Genomic DNA, 19,137 nt, shown 5'->3' on the forward strand with positions numbered 1-19,137 from the left:
ACTCTGTGCTATAATGTAGTTTGTTCCGACGCTTCTTCTACACGTGCGCTTTGGAAGCGGTACTAGTTATAATTAGATTTAAGTGATGTGAAGTCAATAAATGATACTTTTTATCCAATTTTAAAAATAAATCTATTCTATTCTATTTTAATAATTTTAATGTATTAGTATGGACAGTATGGTATTTTCATCTTCTTCTCCTCGCTAAATCTTTACACACAGACCACCAAAGATCCCGTCTCGATGTGTAAGCGTAATGTGACGGTGATTCATCACTAGATTCCAGCGATCAATGGGCCAAAACCCTTTATGTACCGCGAGAATTTCGGAGCGCGACCTATATAAAACGTTTGGTTTTCGGGGCATTACCGATAGCATGTTTGCAAGGTGCCGTGTGGTTCCCACTACTTTAGAATAGGACCACTCTATACCCATGGATGTCACGAAAGAAGGCTAAGTAACTGGAGCACATTCATCTAGTGAAAATTTCCATAGTCTGGTAGCTAAGAAAAAAAAAGATAGCACACATGCTTAAAAAAATATGGATGGAGAAGTGGAAGTTATTAAAATTAAGAAGTGGGAAAGATAACAGACTATTAAATAAAAACCAAAAAAAGAAAAAAGAACTATTAATTGTTCTATAACTTCTCTTCTAGCGCTTATAATATTTTTTCATTGTGTCACGAACAGTACATATTCGCTTTCAATCAAAGCGATGGAATGCTACTAATAACAGATATTCAAAAAGGAAATAATGGAAAAATGTGCAAGTAATATTTTTCAATTGGAATTTTGTTGCAAAATAAAATAATGACAAAGTCGCTAGTACATTTTTACAATTAATCGTTCGTTATGCCTATAACTGAACATGAAATACCTACTATTACAAATACAATATCAATCTTTTCAAATTGTAACAACTAAAGATTTGAATAAACCATTTGTTTATTTTTTACAATCCGTCGCATGCTTAAATTACTGACCTTTACTTTCGCCTGCAGATTCTTTGGTTTAAGAATCATCAGTGCGGTGTGGTTCCCGGCACCAATACAAAAAAAGAATAGGACCACTCCATTTCTTTCCCATGGATGTCGTAAAAGGCGACTAAGGGATAGCCTTACAAACTTGGGATTCTTTTTTAGGCGATGGGCTAGCAACCTGTCACTATTTGGTTCTCAATTCCATCATAAAGACAGCTGAATGTGGCTTTAAAGTCTTTTCAAGACTGTTGGCTCTGTCTTACCCCGCAAAGGATATAGATATGACTATATGTTTGTATGTAACGTAAGTTTGAAATGAACACAACAAGGTTAAAAAAGTATACAAACTTAATAACTACCTATACAAACTTTCGTGTCATAAAATGTGATAAAAGATGATAAAAAGCGTGTTGATATTCCGCGACAGCGTGTCACTCCCGCCGACTCCATTGCTGGGGCGGAGACTGAATACCAAACAGACACACAACAAGGATATTTTGTTCACATTCTAGATGTAACATATAGTTATCAACTTCACTGCCTTTCTAGGGTTATAAATCGTGGATATTGTGATTAAAAGTCGTGTCAAGAGTACTCTTAATTGATGACATAGGTTTAGGTTTATAGACTTTTATTCTCATAAAGACATTCACACATTCTACATCACTTACATGAGAACAAAAAATACAAAAATAATAAATAAGTTCGTTATCACACTAATAAACGAAATATACCAGCAAAAGTTCAGTAAATTGAGATTATGTGTTTGGCCAATTGTCTCTTGAATACATCGAACGAGGTAATATTTGATATCAGACATACATATATATATATATATATATATATATATATATATATATATATATATATATATATATATATATATATGCATACGTATATATACATATTATCACGTCTATGTCCCTTGCGGGGTAGACAGATGCGTCCCATATGCTACAAAGGCTGGGCTTATCATTCTTGGAAATCACCCTAATTACATTAGGTATATATTGATCACGTGCTATTTTTACACGTTCCACAGGTGAAGGTATTTTCTTCATCCACATTCATTCTTTTATCCAACCGTTCACCAGATCCCCGATTTAATCAAGTCACCTTTTTTATTGTATTCAAATGAAATATCACGTTATTCCTGACAACAAAATGTCATGGGCCTGTTTATTTAAAAAAGTCTTTCACATTTCTTTTGTTCTCCGGTGTGACAAAAACCGTTTAACGGACATTTCGTTCTTTCGGGATGCATGCACGCGTTATTAATTAAATTTGCTCCTATTGTCGCTTCCTACCAATGTTACTCTCCGAAGTCTTTTTTCTCCTATTATTTTCATTAGCAGACTTGCGCGTGACCGAAATAAACTTTGCTTTGACGAATTCGCGACATGGATGTTTAAAAAATCAATGGTTTCAGTCAAGTTGCAAAGTTGGCTCATAGCATGGGTTCTAATATACCTGCAGCCATATATCGGCACGAAAGATTTCGTTTTCTTTTAATTATTTAAAGTTATGCAAAATTTCAAGAAGATTGGTTCAGTTCAGTAATTTTAAATATTAAATGTGTGCAAGCGGCAAAAAATCTGTGTGTCAAAGCAAGTACACAATAAAAAATTTAATTAAATATATAGCAATGAGTGTTATCAGATTTTTTTTAATTACTCACACATATCACGTCTTCATACCTTGTGGGGTAGACAGAACCAATAGTCTTGAAAACATTGACAGGCCACGCTCAGCTGTATGGTTTAATGATAAAATGGAGATTCAAATAGCGACAGGTTGCTAGCCCATCGCCTTTAATAAGAATCCCAAGTTTTTAAGCTGGAATTGATATTATGATTAGAAGTTACCTCATGACAATGTAACTCTGCGTTTCATTTTCTTGGCAAAATGGACGATAATGTTAAAGTTCCGTTCAACCGGTCTTGGATAAAGTTTAATTGAGTGTTTACTACCTTTTACTACTTCTTTGAGTGGAGCCCGCTGGAACGCAGGTCTCTCGATTCGTTTGAGTTCATTTATTTCTTCATCAACTTTGCCTTTTAACTTAAGCTTGGAAATTCTTTTAATGAGTGTGGAATATAACTTTTTGTAGTCCACTAATTTATGATGATTTATATATATATATATATATATATATATATATATATATATATATATATATATATATATATATATATATATATATATATATGTACGAGTAATATGTATGATCAACTTCACTGAAGTTGATCATACATATTACTCGTACATATTTAGATATATATTTCCTGCGGAATAGATAAAGTCAAGAATCTTGAATAGACTGAAAGGCCACGTTTGGCTTTATGGTGGAATTGAATTTCGAAACGTGACAGATTCCTGGTCCATCGCCTACAAGAAGAATCCGAAGTTTATTACCCTTCCTTCAGTCGCCATTAATGACAAATATGGGAAAGATGGAGTGATTCTTTCCTAAAGTTTTGGGAACTTAACGGCATAGCAGTTACGACTGAAACCATCGATACAAAGATTATAATAGCCAGTGTCTTCGTGAACCACATGGCTCTAAGTTCAATCCCACTATGATTTATCTTCACTAGAAGAAACAGATCTCTTCCCTTGCAGATAGTAAAAGTCAATCAAGACAAAGGCTTATAAAATTCGGACTTGACTTACTTAGACGATGGGTTAGCAACATGTCACTATTTAAACCTTAATTCCATCATTAAGTTATACTTATAGCTGAATGTGGCCTTTCAGACTTATCAAGACTATTGGGACAAATACTTAAATTTTTGTAAGTAGAAGCAGCCTTGTTAAAAAACCACATTTGAATAGTTGCTCCCTTTGAAAAACCATGCTCTAGTATATTCAATGTTGCATTTTGAAATAACGACCCCGCTAGGGTTGGAGTAAACAGTTTTGAATGGCTTGCCTACCTCATTTATGTGAGTGACGTCATGCAAAATATTACGTCATTTCTGTTTTAATGAGCTCCTTGAAGTCACTGAGCACTTAGTAGAGCCTCGTCTAGTTTAAAGTGTTTTTTTTTGCTTATTGGTTTTATATCTCCGATTGTTGGGTAAGGCTTCCTCTATACACCTGCTGCATGGTCGTGGTGATTCAAATATATTTCTTTTTGCTACGGATTTTATTGCTTGTTCAGATCATTTCACTATGTTCTTTTAGCCTGTTTATGCTTGTGAGCGTTGGTGGTCGAATCAGTCAGGCTTAAAATGCGCGATGCGCAGAAAGGCAAAGGTTCAAGTCCCACCTCGGCCATTTACCAATGTATTTTATCAAATTTATGAACATTGGTTTGAATACTGACACACTATCTACAAATTGGTGAGGGATATGTCGTGAGGGAATCTGCACAAGCAACAGGATGTGTAACCATAATTAATCTAATACGGATTAGTTTCCCCTGTAAAGGATACGGCGGTAAGATGGGAGTCGCTTTGTGAGAAAAATTTACCTCACTCAATATAGGATCCATAGTTTAGGGCATACCTCGGCTCTTCTCCAGAGAAATCAAAATATCATTTTTGTATAAAAATATGATATAATTTCATACACACACGATACGCGCGATAAATATGATGCTTCTAAGTAGTCGGATACACATTATTTTGACTATATTTTCATCACAAAGGCAAACTTTCTGCGGGAGTTCAAAACAGGGCTTTGCACGTAAGATATAGTGAACGAAAGGAATAGTCTGCCAAAGCAAGTAAAATAATAAAATATTTCATCCAAATACTTGCCCAACATTGAGCGGTAGCGCGCGCAATTCAATTTATCGCGATTAACATTTCTTTGTAGCGAATCGAGACGATAACTCCGAGAATTCTCGGTTATAGGAGAAACCCTAAAAATTGTAGAAATTGCGACTCAGCCAAAGTTGCTATGTTCAGATAACTTCCTCAGTTAGTTGGACACGTGACTGAAATAAACAGGAACGGGGCTCTAGATGTGATACCGGTGGATCCAATAACGTTGGAAGATATGTGAAGTATTGTATGTGTTTCTGTTTATCCAAGTATTTTAGTACCTTTAAGATAATTCTTTTTAGTTCTTCTTTTCTTGACGTCAATTTCCGTAACATTCTTATGGTGGAAAAGTTAAAAATATATCAGTCAAAATTCATTTATGATATTGGTCAAAAAATCTGTAAGAAGAATTAATTGAATTCGACAACTTTTAAAGTAGTTTGCTGACCAAAAGAAGATTGAATCAAGATTTTGTCTATTGTTTTTTTCGCAAAGACTTGTTTTGACGACATGAATCTTTGACACATTTTTTTTTAATATGCAATAATTTGTGTGATTTATAAAAAGCTAAGGAACTGATCAGAACGAATTTGAAAAAGTTACCATACCTATTTTAAATCTAAATTTTCACAATACTTCTATTGGATTCCATACAAACTCAATAAACCCGAAAAGAGCCACCGTGTCAATATCAGAGGTAACACAAAATATATGTAGATAATACAAATAATAAGCTCTATTCGAGTGCAGTTCATCAGGCTTATTTTACAGTCTTTTTATCACGTGAGTTCAAATCACATTAATAATTTCCTCAGATATTGCTTCTTCACTTATCATTGTAGCAGGATTTTTTTTAACAATTAGATTATAATTTTACGATAGATGTTTTTATTAATTACATACATACATAAAATCACGCCTCTCACACTTTCGATGTTTTGTAGAGGGGTCCCGCCGCAGTAACACTTGCCTATCTCTCAATCTTATCACAATACAACGTTTACCATATAAATTGCTTGTTTTTGTAATAAACTGAATACCGTTCACTGGGGAAAGACCTTTCAGATGAATGTGAAGGTAGGCCCGAGGTCAGCATTCCTTTGTGAGGTTTTGTGGTGATAGGAAACATAGTTGAAGAATTTGAAAAAATATTTTCTATTTTTTTTTGATTTGATATCGTTATAACTATAACATACATTATAATCACGTCTATATTCCTTGCAGGGAAGACAGAGCCAGCAGCTTCGTGGACTGATAGACCACGTTCAGTCGTTTGGCTTGATGATAGAATTGAGGTTCAAATAGTGACAGGTTGCTAGCCCATCACCTAAAAGAAGAATTCCAAGTTTGTAAACCTATCCTTTCGCCTTTTATGATACACATCGACATGTAGTTGTCCTATTCTTTTTTTTTGTCGGGATATATATGTCTGCCTTATACTGTTCAAATATTTAGAAACCAATATTTACAAAACTCAAAAGGAGAGGAGAAATATACAGAGATCGTGGCAAGTGGGAAGAGACGTAATCCTATGTATTTGCTTGTATTAAAAAACATTGGCACAGTTATAAATATATTTCGTTATCATTTTTTTTTTGAAAAATATGTAATGCACTATTTTGAGAAAAGGTCTTTAAACAAATTACCTACATAAAATGTTTCTTGTGAATTCGAGTGCGTTTAGCCTCAATTACCATCCAAGTTTCAAATTTATATGCACGCATAGTCGCTGAATTTATCGGCTGTGACATAGGACTACGTCTTTGAATGAACATTACATGAAGGCAGTTTTTGAAAAGAAAATATGATTCATTCGCTTTAATTATAGAGGATTAATTTGGAAAAGTTTATTGTGTTTCTAGATTTCCTCTTAGGCCAATCGCGTAAAAATGACAAAACTTCAGTAGGTACTGTCATTAAGAAAACGCCTACCGCTTATTGCTACCATTACTGGCATAAAACTATCGTTAATCCCGACAGCGGCCGAAACAAAACCAATTATGCTTTCAATAAATCAACGGACGTGTCTAGTGGTCAACTCACGTAGTTAAGAAACTTGTGTCTTGCAAGAAAAAGCGGTTCGTATGATAGTAGGTTTGACGAATTAAACATCCTGGAATTAAACATATAATTATGTAGAATAAAATTTTGTCATTCATTCCTTCATAGAATAACGTCTGATGCGGTGTAGACAAAGTCTTGAATAAAAGTTTGTCATGAAGTTTAATAGTTTTTATACCTTACGGGATAGTATTAAAGTCAAGTCCAGGTTCAGCTGAATATTTTACTCATGGAATTCTTTTCTTTTCTTGAATAGAATGAAAATAGAATATGACCACTCCATCGAGTGGTCATATTCTATTTTGTATTAGTGCTGGGAACCACATTAGTATTTGTATTAGTGCTTAGTCGCCTTTTACTACATCCACGGGAAAGATATGTCTTTCCCGTGGATGTAGTAAAAGGCGACTAAGGGATACAATTATAAACTTGGGATTCTTTTTTTAGGCGATGGGCTAGCAACCTGTCACTATTTGAATATAAATTTATGATTAAGCTAAACAGCTTAAGGTGGCCTAACAGTCTTTTCAAAACTGTTTGTTGGCTCTGTCTACCCCGTAAGGGATATAGACGTAAGTATATGTATGTATGTAATTGAGATGCACAAAGTGACCGGTTGTAAGGCCATTGATTAAAAAAAATCAAATTTATTAGCCTTTGACTTTTGGTACACACTTAGTTATTATTCTAGCGAATGGAACTAATATGTACTTCTCGAATGTGCCTTTTTCCTTAGCAGACTTTTACGACATCCATGGCATTCACCAAATACAATAAACATGTAGACGGATTCCTACCCGATTATTATGTTAAGATGAACAGAGCTTTGGTAAACTTTATATGGAACATATATCACAGAGCAAATTCGCCAGATCCATCGGACAGTTCTGTGCTCTGTAGCTAATATGTATCTCCGCCGAATGTGGATACAGGCTGACCCGCGTTCAGGTCTTATTGAGTTTGTTTGGGACCATGTTTGGGCAAATTATTAAATAGTGTGCCAACATTGAAGATACTTCGGGAATTCCTTAAGTGATGATGTATCTATGTTTTAGATAGATACGTTCGTTTCCGTTTTTCTATTCATTTCACACTGAATAATCAAGAAAATGTTAATAATAAATGTGACTTGCCGCTTTTTTACTTAATTATCTAAGTTCCTTTAATGTTTGCCGGTGGGATTAAGACAGAAATTTTAATAATTAAGATTTTTGTTTGCATTAAAGATATTACGAACAAAAATGTTATTTCGGGTTACTAGAGTGGTTACTGTCCAGCATGATTATTTTGAAACCCATAAATTGTTTTAACACACTTTTTAATTTAGTAAGTAATATTTATTTAAAATGTGGATAATGTTATGAAAATGCAGGCAAATTTATTTACGTAATTTTCAAAATAATGCTCTCTGAGACTAGAATGAACTAAAAGTTGGTAAGTACAATAACTATGCGATTTTTTTAATAGGAGAACATTACCCATCTTGTATTTGTTGTATTAGTCAACTAACGTCCTTTTCGAAAATATGGGAAACCGTTCTTTATTGATATACGAAACTCACATACATACATATGGTCACGATTTTATCCCTTGTGGGGTAGACAGAGCCAACAGTCTTGAAAAGACTGATCGGCCACGTTCAGCTGTTTGGCTCATGATAAAATTGAGATTCAAAGCCCATCGCCTAAAAAAAGAATCTCAAGTTTGTAGGCCTATCCCTTAGTCGCCTTTTATGACATCCATGGGAAAAAGATGGAGTGGCCCTATTCTTTTTGGTATTGCTAACGGGAACAAATAAAATTTCAGCTCCAATAGTCAGTCAATAAAATTCTATTACTGTATAACATTTACAAACCCTTAACCCTAAAATGTTATTCCAAGAAGTTCCTTTTAACCCAACCGACGTAACTGTCCCCCGATCAAGGTTTCCGCAGAATTATTAACACTATTAATATAAAAAAGTCCCTTAATCCTTATCGCGGGCTAGCAGCCGGGGAAGGGTCACCCCAAATAAATATGGATTAGCAACGGAAAATATGAGACCATACGAGTAAACCCTTGTTAAGGCTCGTCGGAATACAATATGCCAAGGAGGCTCTTGAAATGCAGTCTTTATTCGGACATTGTTTCCAACTAAAACGTGTTTGAGGAAAATTAGCACGGTATTTGTTTCCTGATTTAGAATCTGGGTCTTGTACTTATGGTTAAGGATAAAGCCGTCTGTTGTGAACTTAATTTTTAAGTAGGTAATAGTGCCGTGTGGTTCCCGGTACCAATAGTAAAAAGAATAGGATCAAAACCTCTTTTCCATGGATGTTGTAAAAGGCGACTAAGGGACATGCTAATAAACTTGTGATTCTTCTTTTAGGCGACGACGGGCTAGCAGCCTGTCAATATATCTGAATCTCAATTCTATCATTAATGTATGTGGGACATAGAATTTTATTTACTAATGTAGCAGGAATAATATTAATTATTTATTTATTGTAATTTTATTTTTTATTTATAAATATAAAAAAAGTTGTTATAATATTAATAAACAGAAAATAAAAACGTTATGAAAAGCATTATTTATTTATGTTGGTACATGTCAAATGTGCACGGGCCCATGGGGCCGTCGTCGTTCCATCGCCGACGTCATTTGAGAGGCGTTCATGGAGCCGAAGCCAAAATGAAGAGGCCCTTCAGTACCTTTTGTTATAAAGTGAGATTGTTGCACCTATGGAGATCTGTCCTTAATGTGCCATTGGGATACACCAACGAACAAATCTTCACAGCAGCCAAACTATTGCCAGGAAGGGAATTTACGAAGTTTCGGTCATCGGATGGAATTTTGATTTCTCCTCTCTCTCTTACTCTATGAATAGCCTCAGAGATATAGGAAGACAAAATTTCGAGAAAAGCCCTGCCGGTTTTAGAGTCGAAACGATTACCATAGTGCTGTGCATTCTCTCTGTTCTATGGTATGGTAGCCAACATACTCGTATGGATGGCCATCATGACCGTCATACTAAAAATACACTCTACTTATCTGCCTTAAAATTCGTAAGAAAACCTACCTAAAACATCTGGTTGGGGCCTATTATACTGCTTTGTTACACAGAAGACATTGTCTTAATAGATGCATAGCCCATCGAAGCCTAGTGGCGACCAATCAACGCGTATTAATCTCAACCTCCTTCACTATAACCGTTTGTCGCCCGAGTTAATCTAACGACAACATGGCGTCCGCTCTGACCAATCGCTGTATTTGGACGCAGTGTATTGTCGGGACACACGGGCAGGTAAAATGACGAACATCGATGAGAATGTTACACGTTTGGATTTTACTGAGAAGTAGCGAATTCATAATGGTCTTTCTACTTGTCACGATCCCTGCATACTATTCTTTCCATACAATCTCGGTGAACAAGAATAATCTGTGTGGCTAACAAGATATAATTAATCTCGTTTTTGTGTATCTGGAAAGCGTCGACTGGCATAATAATCATTTGTTATATATTTATTTCATAAATTATATATTTTCGCAAGAAGTTATGAATATGCCAAAAAGTAGGCTTATAACATTATGCTAGAATTGACCCTTTTCATTAATCATTCACCATAACGGCGATTTAACTACAAATCGACATAGACTTCAAACTATACCAGTAAAATTGGGCAAAATGCAGACTCCTGAAGAGTTATATCGACAAATATATTGAGATTTTTTTATTATAAATGTAATAACAATTCTTCAATTGCTTATCATATTACTCAGCAGTGTGTCCCGAAACTTCAATTTATTGGATATTTGCTGTCACAGCCTTTGATGTTTCAGTTACCAGTCAAACCATGACATAGTATGGGGACGATTGTTTCGTTTCATTATAATTGAAAAGCTATTGTTCCATTCGCTTTTGAGAACCCATCATGTGAAGTAAGTAATTGAACGTTAGGTGATTGGGATTGTTATGTTTAGGCCCTTACGTGGTCAATATTATGAATCAAGGCACCTCTCTATTCATACATACATATATATAGTCGCGTCTTTAAGGGTAAGGTAAGGCTTATAAACTTGGGATACTTCTTGTAGGCGGTTTTAAACCTGTCACTATTTAAATCCTAATTCCACCATTAAGTCATACAGCTGAACGTTACTCGTTAAACATACACTCTGAATGTTGCCAACGTTGGCTCTGTCTACCCCGCAAGGGATAAAGACGTGATCGTGTGTATGTAAGTAAACTAACAGACCTACACATCACATAAAAGAGGGCTGGATAGCAGATTTATTGAACCCATCATGGCTTCAACCAGTATCGGCCGGAGACCCATTTTGGTAATGTTTACAGACTATTATTACGCCATTCGACCGTCCTACTGCAATTTGTTGAGGAATAGGGACGTATGACCCCAGTGGAGTGATTTTTTAATAATGTTTATTTGGGGACGTTTTTTTGGGAGCGAAGGGTAGAGGGAATAAATGTTGAAGGCATTGGATGTGAGAAGACTTAGTAGTAATGTCGAGAAGAATCGTTTAAATAGCTGAATTTCAATAGAATATATAAAAGAAGCGTAGCAAATTCAAATTCAATTTTTTTTTTAAATTATTATGTGACTTTTCAACATCACTTAATAATTGTCATATCTTTTGGATGACGTCAAATAAATTACTTCAAACTATGTTTACTGCCGTTTTCAAAGCGACAATGCAGAAGAAGCTGTAACAAACTGCACTGCAGCATTTTCTTCGACTTCGAAGTATGCTGACTATTAGCTTCTCTGTCTTCTGCTTCACCGTCAGGAAAGAAGACGTATATGTTATATGATAAAGGTGTTAAAATAAAATCAACGATATCATCCACCTTTTATAATCTTTGAATTCGAGAAGAATTGAATTGAAAAGAACTTGTCTAACATTAAACCATTCAGTTAATTGTGGTCTTTGAGGCTTTATTTAGCCTTAAGGCAAAGAAAGAGTGTAGTGTTCAGGAAATCTTTCAGTAAAGGTCAAAGGTGATCGGGGTTTTCAATTTCAAAACTTAAATAAAAGTAAATCGATTTTTACACTGCCAATATTACTTTGTGACCTTGTTGCGATGAGGTGTCATGCTTTGAATAAGACGATTTACGATTAAGTCTAAATCTAGGTAGCTGTCTTTATCCCTTACCGGGCAGACAGGGCCTTTGTAAGAATGAATTTTGAAATTCTTGATAAATTAGTAATTTCTATTCCTCTTTCTTTTCCGTATTTCCGCAGTTGAAAAGAAAATGAACAAAAGACATTATATAGCTTAAATACTCGGGGAAAAAACGACTCTTCGTTTGAATTCGCGCCGCCCGCTTTGATACCCACACTCCTTGTTTTTGGATAATTAAATTGGTAAAAAAGTAATTCTCTAGGTATATTTATCAAATTATTTGGAACGAAAATCGGATACTGAGCCCTTTCAATATGTTATTTATCAGACACTCTGTATTGTATGTACATAGTTTATAATTAATTGCAATTAAAAATACATACAGTGTCATGTGGTTCACGGCACCAATAAAAAAACAAGAATAGGACCATTCTATCTCGTTCCCATGGATGTCGAAAAAGGTGACTAGGGTATAGGCTTATAAATTTTTAATTTTTCTTTTAGACCATGGGCTGGCAACCTGTCACTATTTCAATCTCAATTCTATCACTAAGCCAAACAGCTGAATGTGGCCTATCAGTCTTTTCAAGACTGTCGGTTCTGTCTACCGTGCGAGGGATATAGACGTGATTATACTATATATATACTACTGTATATATGATTGAAGCCAGATATACATGTTAAATACATATAATTAGTTCTTTCTTTGTAGTGGCTAAGTATTATTTTGTCATCGCCACTGTTACCCACATGTATGCTCAACGTATACAATCCTGATGTTGTATTAAGTGAACACCCGGCTCAATTAAGGAGGATGTTATAGCTGTTATAGAAGGTCGAATATAGTATTCCATCGCCTTCAGCGGATATTAATAACGGGCACAGTGATTGTTTTCTGTTGTTTTTGTTAGCGGAACCAATATTTGTACAGTAACATGTTTAATATCACGCCTGATAATTTATTTGACTCTAATAAAACCTTTGTTACAACTTAGCTTTTCTTCTTGTGATACAATATTGTTTATTTGCTTATTGGGAGCCGATCTTGGCAAGACCACAGTATTTTGATTTCTTATCATCGTCTGAGTTTATTTTCTTGCTGCATTTTTAGATAATGATAACTTCGTATTTTAGGATAGGAGAAAACGGTTGATAAACATGGGATTCTTCTTGTAGGCCCTAGTAATCTGTCACTATTTGAATCTCAATTCCATCTTAATACGAACAGCTGAACTTGGCGTTTCAGTCTTTTCAAGACTGTAAGCTCTGTCTACCACGCAAGGGATATAGACGTGATTATACGTATGTATGCTACATACGTATAAACGTCTTAGCGTTTTTAGCGGTGTAGCTTAAGAGTCTGGAGTCCACTTCGTAATGAAACAATTTTACGAAGATACGTTCAACGAAGTTTAAGTTTAGTGAGAGGAGCCGAACTGGGAATGCTTAGATGGTTTTATCATGTTGAGAGTATGATTAAAAGCAGGTTAACTAAACATTAATTTTTATATATAATATTATAAAAAAATGAAATACTTATATAAATAATAGTTCCCAATGTTGGAGTGAAAAGACATAGTATGAACGTATCGTGATTAAATCGGGGACATTCCGGTAAAAGGTCAGGTCAAGAGTACCCGAAACCGACGAGCTCGCATGAAGAGAGTTATAAATGTGGATGAAGCGATGAAGCATGCACTGATTGTAGCCAGATATAGTGTAAAAATAGACCCTGCAAGATTGTTTCAGAATGTTCCATATTGGTACAGATTTCTTAAATACAAATTGTATTTCGCTTTGTTCCACTTTAACAAGTGGATATAAAGTTTATCAGAAAAAGTGTAAAACGTTCATTCCCGCGATACCAATGCAGCGGCGAGATCTCATTCCACTGAAGACTTTAGTTTCAAAGCATACCAGCAAACTGGTATCAGATGTTCAATGTAATTTCAACTTGTGAAAGCAGATCAATGTTTAGTATTGTTTGATATTTGTAATACATAGTTAATTTAAAATACTTTGACATTTTCATAGATGTTGGGAAAGGCGACTAAGGTTATTGTTTCCACGGTGGTCTAGTTGGAAAGAAAATATATGAGTAAAGGTTAGAATATGCTTATATTTCCACTCATCTTGTAAATGTGAGTCAAGGGGAAGTTCCAGCAACTGAGGATTCTTATTTTAGATGATAGGATCTGAATTATTAATTCACCATTTAGTTACCCAGCAAAATGTGGGCTCCTATTGTGTGGGACTTGTAGGCGTAAGACTTATTTTATTTTACAAAAATAAATGACTTTTTTTTCTATTGTTCCAGATACAATAGCTCTCCGGGATGTCCAGCTCATAGCCCCGTCAGCTGTGAGGCTCGGAGACACGGTGCTATTGGGCTGCAAGTGGACCCTCGAAGGCAACGAGACATTATACAGTGTGAAGTGGTACCGAGGGAGGCAGGAATTCTTCAGTTATCTGCCTAAAGAGTTTCCATTCACGAGGATTTTTGCACAGCCTGGAATCGATGTTGATGTAAGTATTTCCAAAGGGGCGTCTTTATATCGCAAAAAATATTTTTACCTATTGTTCTTTGGCATAACGGTTTTGGCATATTAGGTCTTAGGCGTAATTAATTCTTGGTATATGAGTGAATATAGCATTTTTTTTCTATTTTCTTCAGCCAGTTTGATGTCAGGCGCAGGTATTTTTTTTTTAAGTTCAACAGCCAATAGAGTTGAAAACCTTTCATCACATAGTTATGTTTTCTCTTCTCTCTCTCTCTCTATCTCTCTCTCTTCGATTTGTTTACTATAACGACAGGGACTTTCAAGGCAAAAGTTAATATGCATTTTTTGAGTTAATACGTGCGCGTGCAACCTATTTTCTTGACCTAATCTTGATAAAAAGTAAAATTTATACTTATTAAGGTTATTTATTAGTTATACTTATTAGGCCATGTGGTTCCCGGCACCAATACATAAAAAGTAGAACCACTCCATCTCTTTCCCATGGATGTCGTAAAAGGCGACTAAGGGATAGGTTTACAAACTTGGGATTCTTTTTTAGGCGATGGGCTAGAAACCTGTCACTTTTTGAATCTCAATTCTATCATTAAGCCAAAAAGCTGAACGTGGCCATTCAGTCTTTTCATGATTGTTGGCTTTGTCTACCCCGCAAGGGATATAGACGTGACCATATGTATGTATGTATTCAGAGCGAATCCCTTAATATCGAAAGCTGATTGTTATCGCGAATACACTGTGATGAGGTAGAATACTATTCTAATTGTACTTTATGCAAGTTTGACTCATGTTTTATTCAAACAAAAATGAAAAATTTGATCGTCTTCAAAGGGAATAAGCAATGAAACTCTTTAAAATATTCCCCAGGCCTTTTGTTTTTGATTTGGTTTTTTTTCTTCATCTCGAGAATTGTTTATATAACGCCAAGAATAAATAAGGAAGTAATAATGTCAAAATTGCTTCAAAAGTAATCAAGTTTGGAAATGGCGATTCACGTGATGGAATAAATTATAAGCTTTCTTCCAATTATTATAAAATTTGTATATTGGAATCATTTTTAACAGTTTATTCAACGTTAGTGTATTTATTTGTCAGTATTTCACGTTAAAAACTTATGAACCGATACACATAAAATTTTGCATACGTTATAGTGTAGCGTAGTAATTTCGTTTGTCTCCAGAAGTTTAAAAAACTTAAAGAGTACCGAAGGAGCTGTGTAGTTTTACTTGAAATACTTTTAAGAAGAATAAGAACTGCGAAGTTAGTTTGATGTTTGCGATTATAAAGAAAGTACGGGTCGACGTTCTTAAACGGAGTTTTTAAAGAAAATCTTCTTACTTGAAATAAATATTTTTGTGTGGAATAGTTATAAAAAATCAATGAATCATTGATACATACATACATAAAATCACGCCTCTTTCCCGGAGGGGTAGGCTACCTCTTTCCACTTGCCACGATCTCTGCATACTTCCTTCGCTTCATCCACATTCATAACTAATTGATCATTATCATCATTGATAATATAATTGTTCATTGAACGAAAGTAAAACATGGCCTTTCATTCACTTTCATAACTCTCTTCGTGCAATCACGATTTCGGGTACTCTTGACCTGACCTCCTTTGATCAAGAAGTTTTGTATAAAAATTGATGATATACAGATCCAAAGAAGATTCCACAAAAATCGGACACCGAAACATCGGATTCCACCGATTTTGTTTAACGGCATCCAGTAAACATGACTTTATAGGTCGTTAACGCACTTTTCATGTTTTATTGTCGTGCATTGTAGAAGATCCTCTTTACGATCGCCACTAAACCTTCGCGTTACATATAAATAAGTAACTGAAAGCATTATATTTTATGTCTGTTTTAGAGGTTATGCCTGGCCGGGATTTTGCCTAGTCGCATTTTATAGCGGGTATAATGATTGACTTATGATTATTAATATCGTGGCGCTTATACCCATCGGCAAATAAAAAAGATAACAGGAAAGAAAAATGAATAAAGGAATTTCATCAACAAAAGTTAGGTCTTAAATAATTAGGAAAGTGTTTGTCCTGAAAAGTATTTAAATGGTTTTCTTTTATTGCTAAAAAATATGAGCCGTGTGGTTCCCGGCACCAATAATAAAGGATCACTCCAACTCGTTCCCATAAATGTCATTAAAGGCGACTAAGGGATATGAATGGATTAGCAACCTGTCACTATTTGAATCTCAATTTTATCATTAAGCCAAACAGCTGAACGAGTCTGTTTATCCCGCAAGAGATATAGACGTGATGTATGTATGTCTCTATGTTTTTCTTGATGTAATGTAAAAGACTGAAAGTTCAATCTTTTCTAACTTATAAGCTTGATCTACCCCTCAGTGATAATGACGTGATTGTATGTAGTATTCTATTAAAAATTTAAAAAATAAAACACTTTCATATTGTCCCACCTTTCATAAAGGACATGACAATATCGCATTACTAAAATCGCCACCAACGAACGATTCCGTATAATCTTAACAGCGACGCAAGCCATCATATTTTACGATAATATTTTTATCTCAAGCTTTTTTCTACGTGAGAATTATATTTTCGAGGAGAGCGCGCAATATTGTTTAGAGAGTTGGTTTTTTAGGGATATGTTATAAAAAATGAAAAACCTGATTTGTAAAAAGAACCTATGAATTATTATTACATATAATGTGAACTATGAAAGTTCCTTGTAAAACAACTTCGTGCGGGCCCGTTGTCAAACTTGGTTGCTTATGACGTGTTTTTGGAGTGCTCGGTCTTCAAAAACCAGTCCCGTTATCGATTCCCGTTCAGGTCAAGATTTTGGGCCACTTTTTTCCGCATAAATTATTTTGTCTTAATGTTCTTAGTCATAACGATTTTGGCGTACAATTTTTTTGGCATAATAGCTCTAAGGCATAATTGATTTTTGGCATACGGGTAAATGTGGCATAACTTCACTATTAGACGACTTCCCCGCAAGGGATATTGACGTAGCTATATGTATGTTTGAGTTTATTATTATCTGCAAACTTTACTATTTTAGTAACTTCATGAAAAAAGCGTTAACGACCTATAAAGTCATGTTAACATAACGTTACAGTTTATTCACAATACAAATAGAAATAAATTGTACGGAACTGTCGGCTAAAACCCCTCTCCATGGTTTTTGTGTTAAACAATATTCTCCTCAGTATCTAAGGGGCTTAAGTCCTGTATATTTATGGGGACTTTAACTTTGTAAAGGCGAAAAGGCATGTAGTGTCTTTTATTGCCCGCTATTATATTTTATTCTGCCATTTTATTACTTTAAATGAACTCAAAAACACGTTTGATGTGAAATGTAATAATGATGATTATTATGAGCTTTGAACTGCGACTTCGTTTGCGCAGAATCGCATTTTCATTTTCTTAGGTTGTGAATTTAATTTGTGCCGTGTGGTACTCGACATTTTAGAATACATGAAAGGCCACGTTAAGCTCTATGGCTTAATAATAGAATTTAAATTCAAATAGGGACAGGTTGCTAGATCATCGTCTAAACGAAATATCGTAAGTATATTAAACCTATCCCTTACTCGCTTTTTACGACGTAGAAAAGAGATAGAGTGTTACTTTATAATGATAAAGTGTTACGAACCACACGGCACCGGTTGGCGTGGTTGTCTGTAACCAAAATAACTAGTTTGACATGTCACAACGACACGTGTAAGATCACAAAGGATATATGATTTCCCCGTTTATTTATTGAACCATGCTGCCGAACCAAAGGTATGTTTTGAGAAGTTTTCGGCTCAATAAGTTTCGTTTTATCTGGATTGGCATCTTGGTTGTGATGGCATTTTATATATTATCATTTTTGACGATACGGGAGGGCAAAGGGATACAAATTGGTATGAAACAACATTTGGACAAATAACATTTTTGTTAAAGGATTCATCCGAATCATTGATGATTTTCGAAATTAAGAAGGGTGTGATCTGTCAATTCGACCACAAGATACCATAGTGTACTCATAGATTAAGCATGTACGGGGTAGCAATCTAAATGTATAAAAGAAGAAAGTGACTGAATGATATATCAATGTACAGCCCAAATTGCTAGGTCTAGAAACTTGAAATTTGGCGGGTAGATTCATTATGTGGTCTAGGGGTGCATTAAGAGAGAATTTCCCGAAATTCCTGCGAGGACGGGAATTCTGGTGATTTTTTGTTTTACGCTGTCGGACCTTCGGGCGTCCGCTAATTCAAATTTAAAGCAAGTATATGTACTCGTATATATTAGAAAGTCTATTTCCTCCTGACGTAAGTCCCGGTTACATCCTTACCTCTCTGGAGAGGAGCCCAGGGTGCGCCTTTTGGACCATGATCTAGGATTGGGTGAGACAAATTGTTACATGAAGTGACTCCAGTCTTCAGACTTCTTCGCAACTATTCCAGGGGAACCTACCCCGTCTATTGGATCATGTTTACACGTTCAGTTGCCTGGATGTGCAGGTTTCCTCACGATGTTTTCCTCACCTTATGGATAAATATATTTGTAAGTATAAAATCTCAATTATTAAAGTCCTGCGTAGAACTAATCTTAAATACACATATTAATATATTGCCGTGTGGTTCCCGGCACCAATAGAAAAAGAATAGGACTACTCCATCTCGCTCCCATGGATGTCGTAAAAGGCGA

General features: G+C 35.2%; 1 protein-coding gene across 1 annotated transcript in view; it reads left to right on the forward strand.

Annotated features, from left to right (window-relative positions):
* The window catches only part of LOC106130169 (uncharacterized), a 147,950-nt gene that overhangs the window by 23,170 nt on the left and 105,643 nt on the right, over positions 1–19,137 (forward strand). Inside the window, exon 2 of the mRNA XM_013328944.2 lies at positions 14,252–14,460. Coding sequence (XP_013184398.2) covers positions 14,252–14,460 — 209 coding nt within the window. The remainder of the gene's footprint in view (positions 1–14,251; positions 14,461–19,137) is intronic.

The sequence above is a fragment of the Amyelois transitella genome, chromosome 7, assembly GCF_032362555.1.
Source record: "Amyelois transitella isolate CPQ chromosome 7, ilAmyTran1.1, whole genome shotgun sequence".
NCBI lineage: Eukaryota > Metazoa > Arthropoda > Insecta > Lepidoptera > Pyralidae > Amyelois > Amyelois transitella.